This window comes from Helianthus annuus, chromosome 2, assembly GCF_002127325.2.
Source record: "Helianthus annuus cultivar XRQ/B chromosome 2, HanXRQr2.0-SUNRISE, whole genome shotgun sequence".
Classification (NCBI taxonomy): Eukaryota; Viridiplantae; Streptophyta; class Magnoliopsida; order Asterales; family Asteraceae; genus Helianthus; species Helianthus annuus.
In genome coordinates, this window is record NC_035434.2 from 56,542,887 (window position 1) to 56,564,206 (window position 21,320).

The 21,320-nt window shown below is 38.5% G+C and overlaps 1 protein-coding gene across 1 annotated transcript; it reads right to left on the reverse strand.

The window, feature by feature from the left end:
• Positions 1-5,985: 5,985 nt before the first annotated feature.
• LOC110902710 (jasmonate O-methyltransferase) lies at positions 5,986-7,756 on the reverse strand. The gene is made up of 4 exons (XM_022149168.2): positions 7,634-7,756; positions 7,157-7,555; positions 6,582-6,854; positions 5,986-6,414 (listed from the first exon to the last, which is right to left on the reverse strand). The coding sequence occupies exons 1-4, from the start codon at positions 7,697-7,699 to the stop codon at positions 6,061-6,063; spliced, it is 1,092 nt and encodes a 363-aa protein (XP_022004860.1). The 5' UTR covers positions 7,700-7,756; the 3' UTR covers positions 5,986-6,060.
• Between the last annotated feature and the right edge of the window lie 13,564 nt (positions 7,757-21,320).

The window sequence follows — 21,320 nt, forward strand, 5'->3', positions numbered from 1 at the left end:
CGACTAGAGTGAAGGTGGTCGAATGGGGAAGTGAAAGGTGAGAGTGAAGAGTCAAGTGTCCTATTTCTAGGTCATAGTGAAAGGCTCATCCGATCGGTGTGGTCGAATGGGTTTAGTCGGTGGAGAGTGTCAGGTGATCGGATGGCCTTCTGGTCGAATGGCCATCCGGTCGGATGGTCATCCGATAGGATGGCCATCCGGTCGGATGGTCATCCGATCGGATGTCCATTCGGACAGCCGACTATCATTTGCTAGTTTTCCGACTTTGGTTCATTTTGTGAGCATTGCGTATTATTTGCGAGTAACCATTGTATGTATTATTACACTTAAGCGCTCAAATATCATAAGTATCTTAAGAAGTTTCCGTGTTTCAAGTTTGCGTTTAAAATAATTTCTCGTCCAGTAAGTATCAAAGCATATCAAGTGTCAAGTTTCTAGAATATACACATCAAAGCATCACGAGAGTCAAGATTCATATCATTCATACAAGGGTCAAGAATCAAGAGTGAAGAATCATATTGTTCACGTATAAAAGTATCACAAAAAGCTTCGTATATTGTAAAAGTTTCACATAGTTTTACACGATTAAGATTCAAATAGTACCATTTCTTATTATGATCGATCACAAGATAGGAAGTATGACGAGACTTGCCAAAAATAACAAAGTATCGAAACGCTGGGCGTTACAGTAGTGGACAGGCTAACCCGTGTCGGGTTCCTTTAATAAATATGAACTGTTAACTTATGTTGAACCGTTTCACCGATGCTTTCGCTGTTATTTCAAACTTTGTTTTAGAACTTAAAACTATGGACTTAAACTTTATTAGTCGCTAATCATATTTGTTTTGATAAACTATTTAACTATTATGACTGTTCAATATGATTGGTGGCTTGATTCTGGTCAGTCACACGCCTCGCGGTAATACTCCGTACGCGAAAATTTGAGGGTGTGACAATAGAGGCCCTAGATGAGTGTCATGTGTACCCTAGGTATGTTCTTTATTAGGTAGGACAGATTCTTATTTCAAATATTGAAACCACTAACCCTTTAGGCTAGAGGGTATGGTGATGGTCCTCCAAGGGAGGATGATCCGCCATGTAGGCGCCACGTCATGGTCCTCCTAAGGATGGTCCATCCCACAAAACTAGAGGGTATGGAGGATGGTCCTAGATGATCCTACACCACCACTATTATTATGAAAACAAATATATTTAAATGTTATGATGTTAAAGATAGTTTAGTAGTGAACTAAACTAACCATCTGTAGAATTTTCTCTCTAATCCAGTCACTTAACCAACAGGCTTCCTTAACATTAAACCGCATATCAACCTTGGTGTTTACTGCAAACAAAATGAACAAGGTAAATCTTGGAACAAGAACAATAACAAATTTCTCAGGTGTGGAAGAATTGAAATTATATCAAACCTTTGTTGACATTTTGACCTCCGGGTGCACCACTCATCACGAAACTCACGGTAACATGATCTAAATCACAAAATGAAACTCCTTGAGGAAATAGTTGAGCAAAAAACAGTATCATAAACATTTTCAAGCAATCCACTTGCCTCATTTTACTCTACATCTAACCGAACACTTTGTCCGTTCCACGAAACCAACCAATTTATGCTTTGTTTAAGTTCGAAAACTAAAACCACGAAACATTGATAAAGAGGAATAAAGCTTCTAATTACATTATGCAGATAAAAAAGTTGTTCTTTATTCTGTATTTAACAGCCAGCCATACATATCAATATTAAATCAAAATAAGAATGTTGATTATGTTGTCACTTTAAGGTTCAGTATGCAACTTCATTCAGTGTAAGTAACCCTATCAATCTCAAATCACTTCATGTATCAAACAAGCATATATCATGAGTAACTCATCATATATAACTGTGTATCTGTCAAATCAACATAAACATAGATAACTACAATCCTGTTAACTGTTTTCTTCTCGTCGTCTACGCAAGAAACATATGACTTGATTATGTTCTCATGTTTAAGTTTCTTTAGCAAGTGAACCTTGGAATAAACTCGTCGTCTAACCAAGAAACATATGACTTGATTATATGATATTTTAATGAAATCTGCAAATATCCATATAGTAAAATTGTAGCAGTTCATAACATATAAAATCCTTGATCCATACAATTTTAAACCAACTTAACACTACTTCAACAATGCGGAATCATAATCATAACAACAATACAATTACAAACAGAACCCTAAACCAACAACAAGATTGATGCTTTGCATTTGATTAACCATCACAAAAACCCCCAATTTTGGTTCTTAATCACACTCACAAAGAGTTTATAACAACAATCGGCCAAAAGGAAGAACCATCAGCTTTCATTTAACAATTATCTATCCCCAGCCAAGAATCACAAAATATAAATTATCAAAGATAACATATGTTGACCGAGGGTTTCTGTTGAATGCTTGCCGCCGCTGCTACGGGTCATGAGCCGGAGCTCCGGCGGCCGCTGCTGCCGTCGGCTCCACCACCATCTTCTCAACCACTACCACCCTTCTCCATCACCATCATCAACTCGGTCAATCGGTGCTATCGAGACAACCATTTAAGCTACAACCCCACCGGTTTGATTTTGATTTGGGAGAATGGTTTGATGTTGGATTTGGGGGTTTAACGGTAACAATTGAAGGGGGGCCCACCATTGGAGGATCGTCCTGAACGTCCATTCCTCGACATTGAAGACGGGGACGGAGCTCGACAGGAGGGGGGCGAGATGGGCTGTAGCCGGCGCCGAACCAAGACGGGGATGGGGACGGTCCCCATACCCCATTGCCTTATAGTTATTGTATTATGTTACTTTCTATTAATAAAATTCAAACATTTACATATTTAACTTTTCAAGCTTGTAGGATACATAATTAATAAAATTCAAAAAGTATTCTTCGTATTCCTGTTATTCTAAACTTCTAATAACTATTTTTTATATTAAATTGCAATTCAATTATTCATTTCAATTTTGAATTAATATAATATTCTTATAGCAATACTTTGAATTGAAATAGACATAAAATTATTTATTCGATTCAATTATGATTTAACAAAAATGAACTTATGATTAAGAAGCTGTTATATATTATTAGGGGGGATGGAGCGCCCCGTGATAGCCCATCCACCATGCGTGGATCCATCACGCACACCGCCGCCACCAATCTTCAAAACGCGTGGAACCCAAAACGCGTCAAATTTTTAACGCGTTGAAGATTTGAAAAATTAGGCTGCTACGGGTCATGAGCCGGAGCTCCGGCGGCCGCTGCGGCCGTCGGCTCCACCACCATCTTCTCAACCACTACCACCCTTCTCCATCACCATCATCAACTCAGTCAATCGGTGCCACCGAGACAACCATTTAAGCTGCAACCCCACCGGTTTGATTTTGGATTTGGGAGAATGGTTTGATGTTGGATTTGGGGGTTTAACGGTAGGGGGGGCCACCATTGGAGGATCGTCCTGAACGTCCATTCCACGACGTTGAAGACGGGGACGGAGCTCGACGGGAGGGGGGGGGCGAGATGGGCTGTAGCCGGCGCCGAACCAAGACGGGGATGGGGACGGTCCCCATACCCCATTGCCTTATAGTTATTGTATTATGTTACTTTCTATTAATAAAATTCAAACATTTACATATTTAACTTTTCAAGCTTGTAGGATACATAATTAATAAAATTCAAAAAGTATTCTTCGTGTTCCTGTTATTCTTAACTTCTAATAACTATTTTTTATATTAAAGCAATATTTTGACTTGAAATAGATATAATATAATATTCTTATATTAATATAATATTCTTAAAGCAATACTTTGACTTGCAATTCAATTATTTATTTCAATTTTGAATTAATATAATATTCTTATAGCAATACTTTGACTTGAAATAGATATAAAATTATTTATTCGATTCAATTATGATTTAACAAAAATGAACTTATGATTAAGAAGCTGTTATATATTATTAGGGGGGACGGAGCGCCCCGTGATAGCCCATCCACCATGCGTGGATCCATCACGCACACTGCCGCCACCAATCTTCAAAACGCGTGGAACCCAAAACACGTCAAATGTTTAACGCGTTGAAGATTTGAAAAATTGGAATGTTGTAACATTTGACCGTTGAATTGGACCGTTTGGAGTTAAAAAAAAAACTTAAATAATCTATATATATTTCACACATTCTTCATAAATTTATACAATTTCACCAACAACAAAACATATATCACACATTCTACAAATTTCACAAATGGAATTTCTTACAGATTCATTTCTGATGGACAGCGATAGCGATAGCCAAACGTCTTCCGACAATGAGACGCTTGAGTTTTTTGAGAAGGTGTATAACGCACTTGGAGCAAGTTCGAGCCGCCCAACGAAGAAAAGGGCGGATCGTGATCGTATACATGCCAACAAAGCGTTAATGAACGATTATTTTGTAGAGAATCCAGTCTACAATGCTGAAATGTTTAGAGATCGGTTTCATTTACCAGGAGAATTATTTTTAAAGATTGTTGAAGACATCGAAGCAAGCGATGAAGGGTTTCAAGAACGTTACGACTGGAGGGGTAAACGCAGTTTCACGCCGATACAAAAATGCACATCCGCCATTCGCCAACTAGCGACAGGTAACCCTCCCGATGAAGTTGATGAATACTTAGCTATGTCGGACAAAACTTCACGTGAATGTTTGCATTTTTTTTATAACGCGATCATTAAATTTTATGGTAAAGAGCTTTTACGTAAACCGACGAGACACGACTTCTCACGTACTTATGCCGCACATGAGGCTAGATGGCATTTTCCAGGGATGCTCAGTAGCATCGATTGTACACGTATCGAATGGAGAAATTGTCCAAGAGAGTTGCGAGGGGCGTATGTTAGGGGTGATGTCAAAAGACCAACCATCACACTTGAAGCGGTGACGTCGAATGATTTATGGTTTTAGCATTCATATTTTGGTGTTCCAGGTTCAAACAACGACATCAATGTTTTGCACATGTCGCAGTTGTTTCAAACCGTAACAAATATTACAGACGAGACTTTCTTCTTATGAATGGTATCTACCCATCATGGTCTGTTTTTTTGAAAGCTCCTTCATTTCTGGTCGAGGTTAAAGAAAAGGCGTTCAAAAGGTTGCAAGAATTGGCAAAGAAAAGATGTTGAGAGGGCTTTTGGTGTTTTAAAGGGTAGATGGGGCATACTAAACCGACCGGTTCGTGCGATGAATAAGAAAACAATACATAACATAGTATATGCACGCATCATATTGCACAATATACTAATCAAAGAAGACGAACGTGCAATATCTCCAGATTGGGTGTCGGATCCTCCAACACAAGTTTCCGTTCCCGAAAATGTTCAACAAGACTTCCTGATTCGAACGAGAAGTAGGTTTTCTTTATGTATATTTTTACTTTTATTGTAGTCAAAAATATTTCTAGAAATATTGTTTTTAATTTAAATGAAATTTATAATTTATAACTTTTTGTTTTATTGTTAATTTATAATTTAAAAACACAAAAAAGTGGCTGTGAGTGATGGAATTTCATCACAAGTGATGGACATTTTCACTAAAATCCATCACTAGTGATGGAATAATGCTTGATAACATGGCGGAACTTGATTGCAAGTTGTGAGTGATGAGTGATGGACGCCCCTACCTTATTATTGTTGTTGTTGTTGTTGTTTATTATGATTATTGTTATTTAAGTATTTGAGAAGAAAAATTAAGGTTTACAATTTTCGGTAGATGGTAGATGGAATTAAATCAGTTAGAAGTTAGTATTGTACTGTGTTTTGCGAACACGAATAGAACGCTTACAAATATTGATGTAACAAGTGCAAGTTAACTTAAAAAAAGCACTAATGAAGTATTACAGTCATGATTTGATTTCTAGTAACACATAAGTGTTGTATTTGCATATTAGTTATATCATCAATATATATATCTTTTATTTATTTCTTTGAAATTCTCCTTCATGGAAAAAGTTACAACGTATGAAAAGAAGAAGGAAACTTTGGAACACGATACTAGATTAGTCCTTTCTCACGAAAGAAATGATTAAATTAATGTACTTGAATTTTGTTTCCAAGAAACAATCGTCAATGATTTTAGCATATCTTCTAAACAACTCATCCATCATTTCAACCCCGAGATGGAAATGATTCTCTAACATCGGCTCCACCACCGCTCGGATGGTTTTAGCGACTCGATTGCCGCTTGATATCTTGCAATTAGTCCAGTCACCATCATCCCATTCTATCCCAAATGACTTAACATCAACCACTACAAAAGATCCTTCTTTCTCAACTTGGCATTTCACTTCTTCCGGGCTTGGTGCATAGTAAGGCGCATTAAATGAATCAATCTTTTCCTTTTCAACAAGTCCCTAAAACAACATATGCATCAACTAATCAATATAACTAATCACATTGAAAACCCCACTTTCATGGCTTTTCCAAAAACTAGTAACTCGTTTGAGAGAGAGGATATATATGCACTTATGTTTATGGATATGGATCAGTATATGTATATATGTATAGATAGAAAACACACGTCTAAAGCAAGGCTCATCAAGGCGCGAGCTAAAAGCTCCCATTGGTAGCAAGCCTCATCTGCACATGGGTTTGGGGACCGCCGACCCATGAATGACAAAACCATCCGACCCTTGCTGACCATTTCCTTGGCCCGTGACCTCAAAAACAACGAGAAATCGTCTTGGAACTGTTGTTGGTATGCTTTTATAACACTCATTGAGCTACTCTTGGAGATGTATATTTTATCTTTGTTCAAATGGGTTCCAACCCTAGGATTCAAATCCAACGGTACCTAGTCAAAAAATCACAAACCATTGTAATGTAAAGTACGTGTCGTACTGTGTTGTTCGCATGAAGCATGTAACACATTATTGTGCTATGTCTTTTTCAGCCTATTTTCTATTATTTGACTATTTTTTGTGACAAAGGTTCCAATAAAATGTAACAGAAAACTTGAATTATAATAATAAAGTTTGACCATGATGACAGAGGGATTACTGTGATGACTAAAATTGTTTTATAATAAATTTGTAAAACAACCCATTGATGTCTTAAATTATATATATGTTTATCAATTAATTTGAAGATATAAACCTGAGACAGCCAGTGGAGGCTTGAAGAAGAATGAACAAAGTGAAGACTGTGGCCAGGAAACAACCTGCCATAAAATGATCCTGGCACGCCCCAAACATAACAATCTTCAATACCATAATCATCCTTCAAGTTGTTGTAAAGCTCGGGCAATGACTTAAACACCCCGTTGAAGTCGTTGCCAGGGAGATCATTAAGTGACACCCTTATTTCAGGTACAGGTAAGCCCATCTTCTGGCTAGCAGCATCAACCATGTGGATTATTCTAGAGATCGCTGTCAACGCGTTGGGTCCAGAAGAGCACCCCAGGTCCGCAACTCCCATGCTTTTTGGTTTCACCTCCAACAAGATGTTAAAAATGGCAGCTTCCATCATTGAACTACCAACGTATATTATCTTCTTCTGCACTTAAATGTTTATGTTAATCATTTATCTTTTAAATTCACAAAACTTATGGAATTGTCAATCTATGGTTATTACCTGAATTAGTGAGTTTTTGGCATAGCTAGTCTCTCCTTCTCCTACGTTCATGTGAAGAACATACATGATTAGAATATATGTGTGTGTGTTTATGTTAGCCTCTAGAGTGGAAGCAATGAAGTATATGTTTTAAGTTGATGAAATAACATGTGGGAATGATGGGTATATATACGAGGAAACGAAGGAACGTGTGGTTCTGATTGTATTTAACTTTTAGCACATTTTAGTAATGACTAATGAGTATCTAATTCAGGCTGACATTTTATCCATATACTTCACTAAAACGCAAACTTTAAAAGGAAAACTTTAAAAACGACAATTAATACATGTCACATAGTCAACAATCTCTAGCGGTGGGTTGGCTGGTTGTCTCCAATGGAGGCGCCAGTTCGATCCCTGGCTGCTACAGGGTGAGACATCCGGGTGAAGGCTTGGCTCGGGATTCATCCCGGGTTCGAGTCCAACGGGGGGCGAGGGTTTACCCATTCCATGGGGTTCCTGCGCATCTGGGATGTGCTACGCTTTCTAGCGGTGGTCGAGTAGTCGGCCTTTGGACATAGCTCCGAAAGGGTAGCTTTACACGTGGAAAGCAGTTACCCGTTCAAAAAAAATACATGTCACATAATTCAAGCAGTAGGAATTGGTCCTTGTCCTTCGGAATTTAGTAGTTTCTATGTTTCAGAACAAAGGCAGAAGATACTTGAAGACAATTATGAAACTCAATAAATTCTACTAAATGGTTTTGAATGTTGGATTAAAGATGGATGACATGGTACCTATGTGGAGGGTCATGATAGTCATGAGGATCATGACCATAGCCTGTAGCCTTTATTGAATAAAGAACCGTTCGCATGTGAGGTCGTTAGAATTGTAAGAAAGGAAATATTTTGATGTTTAATTTAAGCTTTGTTGTGTTGTTCTTGTTTGGCACTTGTCTAGTTTTTGGCTAGCGAGGTTTTGTTAATAAACGTAGCAAAGTTAAATACACAAACTAGAAGTAAGTGGGACCCAGCTCCTAATCTTTTTCAACCTAGATCACCACCGTACCCTCTCCCTTCGGGTTGCACCATTGAAGGCCAAACAACACGGCCTGAATCGGGTGACCATCATAGCTTTTCTCGCATGAAACTCCCCTAAAACCCCCCATCATCATAGGGTGAACGGCTGGTGACGAGAGAGAGATACGGGAAACTGCCATGAACACTGAGTTGTCTCAAACCTGAGCCATTTGTAACCACATCGTCATTGATTCAAGATTTATACTTTCACTGCCACTAGACTAATATGAATATGAAGCTTTGGTGTTCTTTCTTAGCTCTCTTTCTCTCAACAGTCTTGATATTCAATTTGTTATGATTGATGTACCCCTATAATGATTCGTAGGCATAACGTTACACTGATGTACAGTGAAGGAAGCGCCGCAGATGGCGACTCTAGGCCGGCCGGCGGTGGCAGTGGTGGGTATTTTGGTTCGGTTAGGGTTCGGGTCAAATTAAGTCAACACGGGTCAGATTTGGTTCAGGTATGGTTCGGGTGAACTACGGGTTAACTGGGTCAGTTTTGGTGCTCGGGTCAACGTGGTCAACTGCCGGTCAACTGCGGTCAAACACGTAACCATTGTCGAGCACATACTCATACGAGCCAACTGAATACGATCTCCGGTCCGGTGGACGGGAACATTTCATAATGTTCAACAAATTGACACGAATTTCCCAGTAGTAAAGTATTTTTTTTTTTTACTTCAATTACGTCAAACTGTTCATAGCAGTTATGTTGTTCACGTAAGAATCTTGTGAAATTAAGGAAAATGGATTGTTGATTGGATTTTTTTTGGCAGTAGTTAAATGCAGCAAAAATGATTTTCTATTGATGTACCAAATCACAAATGCAGTAGACAACATTTTAATGAAGTAACTAATTAACTTGAACACCCAACTTACTTCATTGTAAAAGACTTTTAATGCAACTCCCTTTATAATTCATAGCTAAAATATGAAATTCTTTAATCATGAGGAATCAGATTTACATATGAGCCTTGTTATTTCCTAGCTCATGGTTCAGACAGTTCCTAGATCCCAACTAGCCAACCTAACCAACAAATCCTTACTCACAGAATGCTCACAGGTTCGTCATCCTGATACTCTTCTGGATTTGTATAAAAGTCATCTTCTGATTGGGTCTATCGAGCATAACCAATCTTCTTTGTATGGCCCCCCTACGTTGCGCATGTGTATCCTTAACTGTGCCAGAGAATTCATCCCAGCTCAAAATTCCAATTGTATATTTGTCCAATAGAATTGTCTTTTGAAATCCAAAAATCTAAAAACAAATTAAATGTAAATTTAGAATATTGATATTATATTTTTTAAAAGTTCGAACCAGTCTTGGGTAGGCATCTGCAAGATTATCCATTCTCCTTTTCCACCATATATTTTACCAGCAGCAATGTAAATCTGGATGTCGTGGTTGATATCAAGTGCTTTAAATCTGGATGTCGTGGTTGATATCATGTGCTTTAAGTGGTTGACCATTATTGGCAAACCGAGCATCGGTTCTGTTCAAGTGCACAACTTTGTGTTTTTAAGAGGAATAATGTGTTAGCATTGTGTGAAAAAAATTCCATCAATTATAGTTTATATTATATAAAATAGTAAGAGATATCAGATCAACTAACAGGAGGCTAGGAGGAAGCTCCTTAAGTATCCGGACATCACCTCTCAAAGAGCTAATAATATGATCAACATCAAAAATGTCTCCAGCAATCTCAATCATACCGCAAATCTGCACAATAAAAACACAATCAATATCCTAACCAATCATGTAAAATGTGAAACTTGTAAAGATGGATTCAAATTGACCATGCATATACTGATAATTGATATACCACCTACTTAGACGTTGACAACATGAACATTACTGATGCAACAATATCAATTTCTCATTTTTACATCAATGATGTCTCTGCTTAGGTAAAAATCCAATTACCTCTTCCGCTGATGGTTAAAACTAACAGTTTATCAGCCTGCATTGAGCCAAAAAACCAAATTACCTTTACTTAATTTAAAGTAAGTTGATCAATATATGCAATTTACATTGAATAAAATTATTCTTCTTATTCCTGTTATTCAAAATTTTTAATAACTATATTTTATATTAAATTGCATTTCAATTATCGATTTCAATTTGGAATTAATATAAACAACAACAACAATAACAATAACAGTTTCTTAATCATAAGTTCATTTTTGTTAAATCATATTGAATCCAATAAATAATTTTATATCTATTTCAAGTCAAGTATTGCTATAAGAATATTATTATTTAAGTATTTGGGAAAAAAAATTAAGGTTTACAATTTTCGGTAGATGAAATTAAATCAGTTTGCAGTTAGTATTGTACTGTGTTTTGCGAACACGAATAGAACACTTACAAATATTGATCATTTGTAATGATTGTGTATTTAAATCATGTAAGAAGTGCAAGTTAACTTAAAAAAAGCACAAATGAAATATTAGAGTCGTGATTTGATTTTTAGTAACAGATAAGTGCTGTATTTGCATATTAGTTATCATCAATATATATTTCTTTTATTTCTTTGAAATTCTCATCACTCATTCATGGAAAAAGTTACAACGTATGAAAAGAAGAAGGAAACTTTGGAACAAGATACTAGATTAGTCCTTTCTCACGAAAGAAATGACTAAATTAATGTAGTTGAATTTTGTTTCCAAGAAACAATCGTCAATGATTTTAGCTTATCTTCTAAACAACTCATCCATCATTTCAACCCCGAGATGGAAATGATTCTCTAACATCGACTCCACCACCGCTCGGATGGTTTTAGCGACTCGATTGCCGCTTGATATCTTGCAATTAGTCCAGTCACCATCATCCCATTCTATCCCAAATGACTTAACATCAACCACTACAGAAGATCCTTCATTCTCAACTTGGCATTTCACTTCTTCCGGGCTTGGTGCATAGTAAGGCGCATTAAATGAATCAATCTTTTCCTTTTCAACAAGTCCCTACAACAACATATGCAACAGCTAAGATTAATCACATTGAAAACACCATAATTTCATGGCTTTTCCAAAAAAAAAGTAACTCGTTTTAGAGAGCGTAGGGATATATATGCACATGTATTTACGGAGATGTATAAGTATATGTATATGAATAGAGAGAAAACACATGTCTAAAGCAAGGCTCATCAAGGTGCGAGCTAAAAGCTCCCATTGGTAGCAAGCCTCATCTGCGCATGGGTTTGGGGATCGCCGACCCATGAATGACAAAACCATCCGACCCTTGCTGACCATTTCCTTGGCCCGTGACCTAAAAAACAACAAGAAATTGTCATGGAACTGTTGTTGGTGTGCTTTTAAGACACTCATTGAGCTACTCTTGGAGATGTATATCTTATCTTTGTTCAAATGGGTTCCAACCCTAGGATTCAAATCCAACGGTACCTAGTCAAAAGATCACATGCCATTGTAATGTAAAGTTAGTGTGGTACTATGTTGTTCGCATGAAGCATGTAACACATTATTGTGCTATGTCTTTTTTGTAGGATTAATCTTGACGTTTCCAGTTCGGGTCATGGATACGGGTCGGAAATGGAGCTTGGTAGGTCAAATGGGTTGGATAAGTTTATTTAATTAGTCACATGTTTTTATTGTTTTAAATAGAACATGGGTTAGTGTTTGTTATTTGAGTATAGTAATGGAGAAGTGGTCATAGTTGGTTAGGTTTTCCTTTATTTACGTTTGCATGAGTTGTATATATATTGAACTTTGAGAATAAGTAAAGTGTGGGTATTCAAGCAGTAAAATAAGTTGTTGTTCATGAGTTTGTATTGAGTGTAATTGAAGCTTGAAACCCAACAATTGGTATCAGAGCTCTAGGGCTCGTACTGTGGGTTTGAGAGTCGACTTTCGGAGAAGAAGGGAGTAGTCCCTCTAAACTGCGGGGGTGAGAAGATAGAGAGATCGAGAGCAGCGGGTTTTGTGGCGGTGATTACCGTCGACAGAAAGAAGAAGAGGAGAAATTCTTAGTGAACTGAGTATGGTTATAAGTGAGCCGCGCGCAGACAATGAAGAAGACGATCTTAGTGATCGAAGAAGGGTTCTTTGTGAGTCGTATGAAGAAGAGTTCTGAGTGAACCAATCGGTTCTTAGTGAGCCGGTAGAAGACGAGAAAAACGAAGAAGATGATCTGTGTGATCAAGATTATTCTATGTGAACCGAGATTAGCGAGATCTGTGTGATCGGAGAGGAAACGAAATCGAGCCAGAAAGGGTTCTGGGTGAACCTGCAGGAGTGGTGATCTGTGTGCTCAGGAAGAAATCTTTCTGAGTAGTGCAACGGTTCTGAGTGAATCGACAGAGAGGTGTTCTACGTGAACAATTTCTGTGTGAAAAAAAGGCAGAAGAATCTGAGTGATTCATGGTGGTTATTCTTTGTGAGTCTAATCAAGAACGAAATCTGTGTGATTTTATGGTTCAGCCGAAAAATGTGTGAAGACATGTGGCGAACAGAACCTGTGTGGTTCAGTGATCGGAGTCGAGAAAGGCATGTGTGGTTCAGCGATTCAAGTAGGGAAAGATGTGTGAAACCCGATTGTAACCTACTGTGTGTGGGTGTTGTATGTTTTTTTTTCTAAAAAAAAGCAAGAAAAAGAGGCGCTGACATAGAGGAAGATAAGGAATGCGAGGATGTTTGGTTTTTGAGGTTGAAAAGTCAAAGGAACTTTTGGTGGTGAAGAACTGTACAAGGGAAGAGAACAAAAAGGAGGGAAGAATAGCAAGAGAAACTTAAAAGAAGCAAGAGCAAGTGTGCAAGAGTGGATTCAAGTCGGATCTTCGTGAACCGATTAAAGCATGAAGCAAGTTTAAGCAAGAAACCGGATCTATGCAGTTCGTTTAGCATGACGCAAGTGATCGAGCAAGAAAGAACGAAGAAACGGGTCAATATTAAGGGGGTGAGTGTAGGATTAATCTTGACGTTTCCTGTTCGGGTCATGGATACGTGTCGGAAATGGAGCTTGGTAGGTCAAATGGGTTGGATAAGTTTATTTAATTAGTCATATGTTTTTATTGTTCTAAATAGAACATGGATTAGTATAAACTTGTAATGGTTCAACTTGTTTTATTCAATACTGTACGACACTATATATACAATTACAAGGACAGCAATGATGGAGACAATATCTCCTCTGAACATGGAAATACTTTGACTCAATAATTACACATAAAAGACTTGATTGGAGAAGAAGATATTGCTCCACAAATTATGTTATTTCCTTATACCCCCTGTCAATGCAAGTCGGTGGAGGTCCAAGACGAAGCATTGTTCGAAATCTTTCAAATAACGGTTTTGGTAAACTCTTGATGAATATATCGGCTACTTGTTTGTCAGTCGAGATGAATTTGGTGTGTAGTTTTCCAGCGGTTACCAATTCACGGACAAAATGATTGTCGATGTCAATATGCTTTGCTCTTTTGTGTGATATAGGATTTTGACTTAAGAACAAAGCACTTTTGTTGTCACATAAGAGTGTCGGGCGACCCGGTGGAAGAGCATGAAGTTCCCGAAGAAGATTAGTTAACCAAATAATTTCAGCTGCCGTATTTGCCATTGCTCTATATTCGGATTCACAGTTGGATCTTGACACTGTTGGTTGCTTCTTTGCGCACCAAGAGACCAAGTTTCCTCCTAAGTAGATACAATAGCCGTATGTGGATCTTCGTGTGTCGATACAACGAGCCCAATCTGCATCTGAAAAACCTAATAAAGTAGTGTTAGGTGGACGATCAAAAGTTAAACCGTGCGCTAAAGTGCCCTTAACATAACGAAGAATCCTTTTAACTAGCAGAAAATGAGATGTTGTGGGAGTTTGAAGGAATTGGCTAGCTTGATTTACGGCATAAGAGAGATCCGGACGGCTGGTTGTGAGATATTGAAGAGCACCTACAAGGGAGCGATAAAGGGTGGGGTCATGAAATGGTTGGCCTTCGGAGGTGAAAACATCTTTGGTTGTTAAAGGAGTGGCAACGGGTTTAGAGTCAAGTAAACCGGCTTTGGTGAGAATATGATGGGCATATCTGGATTGATTTAGAAAAAGACCCGATTTTGTGTGATGAACTTCTAGGCCGAGAAAAAAATTTAAAGAGCCAAGATCCTTTATTTTGAACTCCTTGCTAAGACAAAATGTGAAGTTGTTGATGAAATCTTCATTATTCCCGGTGATAATGATGTCGTCAACATAAACAAGAAGATAAATTAAGGCACCTTGGTGAATGTAAATGAACAAAGATGTATCAGCTCGACTGTTTTGAAAACCACGATTAAGAAGAAAGGAGCTTAATCGTTGAAACCAAGAACGGGGTGCTTGTTTTAACGCTTGTTTTAAACCATATAGAGCACAGTTTAGTTTACACACATGGTTGGGTCGGTGAGAATCTTCAAAACCCGGAGGTTGTTCCATGAAAATGGTTTCGGTGAGGTGACCATTTAGGAACGCATTGTTGACATCTAATTGACGAAGATTCCAATTGTTGATGGTGGCGAGACTAAGAACCACCCGGATAGTGGATGATTTGACAATGGTACTAAAGGTGTGAGAGAAATCTAGCCCCGGTATTTGCGTGAATCCTTGAGCTACAAGTCGTGCTTTGTAGCGGTCAATAGATCCGTTGGATTTATATTTGATTCTATAAATCCATTTTGAGCCAATGATGTTGGTGCTTGTGGGACGAGGAACAAGAGTCCAAGTTTGATTTGCATGAAGGGCTTTGAGTTCGTCATGCATTGCTTGTATCCATTTAGGATTTTTGAGAGCGGTTTTGACGCCTTTTGGTATGTGAGAAGAAAATAGAGAGTAATATAGAGGATGAGTGGTAAGTTGAGCAAGGTTTGGAAAATGTTTTGGTTTGAAAATCCCAGCCTTTGCTCGAGTGGTCATGGGATGAGAGTTTGTGGTCTGGGTAGGTGCGGTTGTTGAATTTTGATGAGGTTGTTGATGGGTTGGGTTTGAAGTAGATGAGATATGGGAATCAGTTAATGGGTTTGGGACGAGTGAGGGAGCCACTTGGTTGGTAGACGGGCCGGTTGACGCGGGAGGAGTTTGGGCCGAAGGGGGGTGAGCTGTTTGTGGGCTGGAAGGGGTGGAGGTGTATGGACCGATTGTGGGTGAAGGGGGTGGGCTTTGGATTGGGCTGATAGGATTGGAAGGTAATGGTTGGGATGTTGGGTTGAAATGAACATCACAGAAGGGGAGACACAAAGTGGGATGAGTGAATGATGGTGTGATGGTTTGTGAGGGGATTTTAGTGGCCGGTGGGAGTGGGAATTTGTTCCTCAAAATTTGTGATAGGTAAATCGGTAGTATTAGTGGGTGTGGAGTTGTTGTGAAAAGGCAGAACGTCTTCATCAAATTTGGCATGGCGAGTTGTATAAACACGACCCGATGATTGTTCAAGACATCGAAAACCTTTATACTTAGGACTATAACCAATGAATATGCAAGGAGCACTTCTTGGTTGAAGTTTATTTTTTTGTATAGTCTCTAAGGTAGGGTAAAACTCGACAACCAAAAATACGCATGTTTGAGTATGTGGGTGGTTGGTTGAACAAAACTTCAAACGGTGATTTGTTGTCTAGAAGTTTTGTGGGTAGGCGATTGATAATGTAGGTAGCAGAGGTGAAGGCATCGAACCAAAGAGTGGGTGGGGCATTGGCATTGAACATCATGTCAAGACCGGTTTCGGTGATGTGACGGTGCTTCCGTTCGGCCCTACCATTTTGTTCGGGTGTGTGAGGGCATGACAATCTATGATGTATGCCTTGTTGTTGAAAGTAGGTTTGAACTTGATGGTTGGTGAATTCCGTGCCACCATCACTCTGAAATACTTTAACATTTGTTGAAAATTGGTTTTGAACAAAAATTAATAAAGTTGAGAGAATTGCAAAAAAATTCGGATTTTGCTTTTAATGGGTAGAACCAAGTGAAACGGGAATAGTCATCGATAAAAATAACATAATACCGATAACCATCCTTGGAGGGCACGGGTGCGGGTCCCCAAAGGTCACAATGAATTAAGTCTAGAACATGTTGTGCGCGTTTTGGATTTTCAATAAATGGTAGGTGTTTTGCTTTTGATAATTCACAAGATTCTCATAATCCTGGTTTGGGTAATATAGAGGTAACAAAAACACAACCAAGTTTATTTAAAGTAGTAATTGTATCAAAAGAGACATATCCAAGTCGACTATGCCATTTATTGAATGATGCACGCAAGTGGGATGCAGAAAGCGCAGCAACTAGAGACTTGTGACCTTGGGTGAGAACATAGAGACCATTTTCGCACGTGCCTTTAGCTAGAACCTCCGCTGTTTTCCGGTCCTGAATTTGAAAAAAATCATTAGAAAACAAAACATCAACCGGAGAATCATTTGTTAACCTACTAATTGAAAGGAGATTTTTTGTTAAATTAGGAACTACTAAAACATTTTGTAAGGTTATGGATTTATCTAATTTAGTTTTCCCAATATGAGTAACGGGTGATGATTTTCCGTTTTGAAAAGTAACACGAAGGTCACCATTGTGAGATTTTAAATTAATTAAATCATTAATGGAGGGCAACATATGTGTTGTAGCATCTGAATCAGCGGTCCAATCGGGAGAGTCGGATGCTATGTTGCATTGGGTATGAAAAGCCTCGGCGAGATTAGCATCATGAGGAACCGATTTTTGGGCGAAGGTGGCGAGTTGAGGACAAGTACTCGCATAGTGGCCGGTTTGGCGACAAAGTTGACAATGAGGAGGACGTTTGGTGTAGGAAGAGCTACGGCCTCGTGATGAAGAGGCGCGGCCTCGTCCACAAGATGAAGAAGGTCGGTTGTGAGAGGTTTTGTTTGGGTGGGCATAGAAGGCGGCTTGAGGTGCTTGAGAACCATGTAATTGTTGGACAAACATTTCTTGATTCTCGGCGTTTGCCAAGAGATCACGAAATGACGGGGCCGGACGAATGGTTCGTTGAGAGGTTGAAAAATCTTCAAAGGAGGGGCCGAGACCATAAAGGAACCAATGACGTTTGTCTTCGTCACTTATGGGATGTCCAATAGCCGAAAGTTGATCGGCTAGAGCCTTAAATTTTCGGCCAAATTCCGACACCGAGGATGAACCTTTTTGAAGGATTCGAAGGGAGTCTTTGAGGTTGTGGATTCGTTCAATAGAGGAGTGACTGTAAGCATCAGCTAGAGCTTTCCAAACGGCTTTGGCGGTGGTATGACCGATAATTTCCGCCATGGCTTCTTCGGTTAGGGTAGAGTTTATGAGAAGAAGTACTTTTTGATCGGCAAGTTGCCAAACAACGAAGTCAGGATTGGGGACAGTTTTGTTATCAGAAGTGATGGTTTCGGGTGGAGGAGAGTTGTCACTAGAAACATGGTCGGAAAGTTTAAGGTATGAAAGGACCGGAGTAACTTGTTTCTCCCATGGGAGATAGTTGGTAGAGGTTAATTTGATGTTGATAAGGTGACTAAGGGAATGGAGAGGGAGAGATTGTGGGTCGGAAGCCATGGGAACAAGGAAGCAGACGACTGGAAATGAAGAACAAAAAGAAAGAAGGGAAAAAGCGAGAAGGAAAGGATCTTATTATGTTATTAGGCTGATACCATATAAACTTGTAATGGTTCAACTTGTTTTATTCAATACTGTACGACACTATATATACAATTACAAGGACAACAATGATGGAGACAATATCTCCTCTGAACATGGAAATACTTTGACTCAATAATTACACATAAAGGACTTGATTGGAGAAGAAGATATTGCTCCACAAATTATGTTATTTCCTTATACCCCCCCGTCAATGCAAGTCGGTGGAGGTCCAAGACGAAGCATTGTTCGAAATCTTTCAAATAACGGTTTTGGTAAACTCTTGTGAATACATCGGCTACTTGTTTGTCAGTCGAGATGAATTTGGCGTGTAGTTTTCCAGCGGTTACCAATTCAGCGGTTACCAATTCACGGACAAAATGATAGTCGATGTCAATATGCTTTGCTCTTTTGTGTGATATAGGATTTTGACTTAAGAACAAAGCACTTTTGTTGTCACATATGAGTGTCGGGCGACCCGGTGGAAGAGCATGAAGTTCCCGAAGAAGATTAGTTAACCAAATAATTTCAGCTGTCGTATTTGCCAATGCTCTATATTCGGATTCACAGCTGGATCTTGACACTGTTGGTTGCTTCTTTGCGCTCCAAGAGACCAAGTTTCCTCCTAAGTAGATACAATAGCCGTATGTGGATCTTCGTGTGTCGATACAACGAGCCCAATCTGCATCTAAAAAAGCTAATAAAGTAGTGTTAGGTGGACGATCAAAAGTTAAACCGTGCGCTAAAGTGCCCTTAACATAACGAAGAATCCTTTTTGTTAGTGCAGTTGTCTGTCGACTACATCTTCGTTCGAGTTTTAGAGAGAGAAAGAAAAGTCGCTACGAGTTTCGCTACGAGATTGACTACGTCAATATCCAAGGGGGAGATTGTTGATGCATTTATTGTCTATCGCCTTCGTCAATCCGAGTCGTAGTGAAAAGCCGGAAGGAATCAAGCGCATAATGTCATATTTAGTTAGAAATGGCAAGGTGGCAAACTAAATATGACATTATGCGCTTGATTCCTTCCGGCTTTTCACTACGACTCGGATTGACGAAGGCGATAGACAATAAATGCATCAACAATCTCCCCCTTGGATATTGCCGTAGTCAATCTCGTAGCGAAACTCGTAGCGACTTTTCTTTCTCTCTCTAAAACTCGAATGAAGATGTAGTCGACAGACAACTGCACTAACAAACTCCCCCTTGAAAGTTGACGGAATCTTTAGTGAGAGTCTTCAACTACTCTAGCTCGAACAGAATCCCGGTGGATCTGTCTTCAGCTTCCGTTGCTCTGCTTCTTCAGATACTTCAGGCTCCCCCTTTCATCAAGCTTCCGTGCTTTTGGGATCGACGCCTTACTTTCTGAATACAAGCTCCTTTTGCGTTAAGCTCGTCTTCAGACTCCCCCTTAGACTCAGCTGTCGGGATCGTAGTCTGGCTTTTCGTAGCAACAAATTCAAAACCTGCACATCTCAACCACTCTATTACAAACCAATAAAGTTGTGATTCAACTTAACGAATCAACTAAACATTTGAGAATTTTACATTTAAAATTTTATCAAAATTTGAAACATTCCAATTTCTAATTCAAATTAATGAATCATTTTAAACATTTCAAATCAATTAACCAACCTGTTTGTTCATCATGTTTAGCCTTTGAGATTTTGAATATCAGCTCTCCAACATCAGTTGTCGAAAATCTTTTTGGATTTTTCAAAATATGAAACATGAATGCAAAGACAAAAATTAAATGCAGAAATGAAATATGTACAAACATATTTTTGTGAGTTTGTGTAAGAGGATCATATCAGTATTTGAGACACATCACAAGCACCGTTAAGCTTTTAATCGTTTTAAGTTCTAAACGATTCACGTTGATTGACGAAATAGTTGTCCTCTTAAATTTTCATACAATTTTCAATCTATTCAGGATACTATTTAAGTGTTTTATGAACTTAGTTCAATTCATGTGTCCCACCTCTTGAATATACTCCCGTATCCAGAATCCCAATATTCAGTCTTACAGGCAAGAATACTACAATGATATCTGTACATAAATTAGGGGTTAAATGCGAGAACTGAGGGATCTCAGGTTAGAACTTCCGTTCAGCAGAGAGATATCAGTTTCGACTTAGCAGTGTGTCCCCTTTAGAGGATCTTTTCAGCTACAACAGATGATTATCAATTTTATTGTCTAATCAGCTGAGGGCTTTATGCTATGTTTCAAGCATTTTGCGGAAAGTATTAGCCAAGGACTAGGTCAGAACTACCGTTCAGCAGAAGTCCCTGAATAATACCCCAGACATCATAGAGTATAAACACCTAGTATATCAGAATACGAGACCTTTCAAACGAGATTTCAGGGGTTACCTATATATCCAAGTAGTGTTCCCCACAAATTTCACAAGTTTGAAATTTTAGGTTTATATCCCGAATAAATCTACTAAATGTACAAAAACCTATCGTCACATCATCAGTGAGACCGTTTATCACATTTGACATTACATTTCTTTAGCGTGCTGTGATAGTCTTTTTCACAACAAAACTCATTTTTACAATTTTTCAATGTTTTTGACATTTTCAAATTTTCTATTTTTTTTTAAATTTTCTCCCCCTAAAATCAAAATATGTTTCAATTTTGATTTTCTGAGAAAATTTGAAACAAACTGTACAAACTTGACAACTTGATGAGAATCACTTCAATTCTCCATCCACTTGGCGTAAACAATCAGAACTCCCCCTCACAACAAACTATTTTCCCATTATGATTTCAAAACACTTAAGTTTGTTTTAATCAAAATGGTTTTTCCGGAAAAATTAGTTTGTTTACCAAACAGTTTAGGTACGGGGTTACTTGATCATCTTGTTTTTTTTTATCAGATGTAGGAAAATCCAAGTACAAATTAATGTCCTTGATTTACCATTTGCAGTTCAGAATCCTCTGTACCACTTGTAAAACATAAACTCGTCTAATAACTCTTGTAAGAAAAACACAAACAAACCTTTTTACCGTTTGTTTGATTGAC

What these genes read in the sequence shown, in the direction of transcription:
- LOC110902710 (XM_022149168.2), bottom strand. Translation starts at nt 7,699, where the DNA reads ATGTATGTTCTTCACATGAACGTAGGAGAAGGAGAGACTAGCTATGCC. An exon ending in GCCTCCACTGGCTGTCTCAG is followed by an intron (nt 6,855 to 7,156) that starts GTTTATATCTTC and finishes TTTTTTGACTAG; the next exon opens with GTACCGTTGGATTTGAATCC. An exon ending in TGATGAGCCTTGCTTTAGAC is followed by an intron (nt 6,415 to 6,581) that starts GTGTGTTTTCTA and finishes ATGTTGTTTTAG; the next exon opens with GGACTTGTTGAAAAGGAAAA.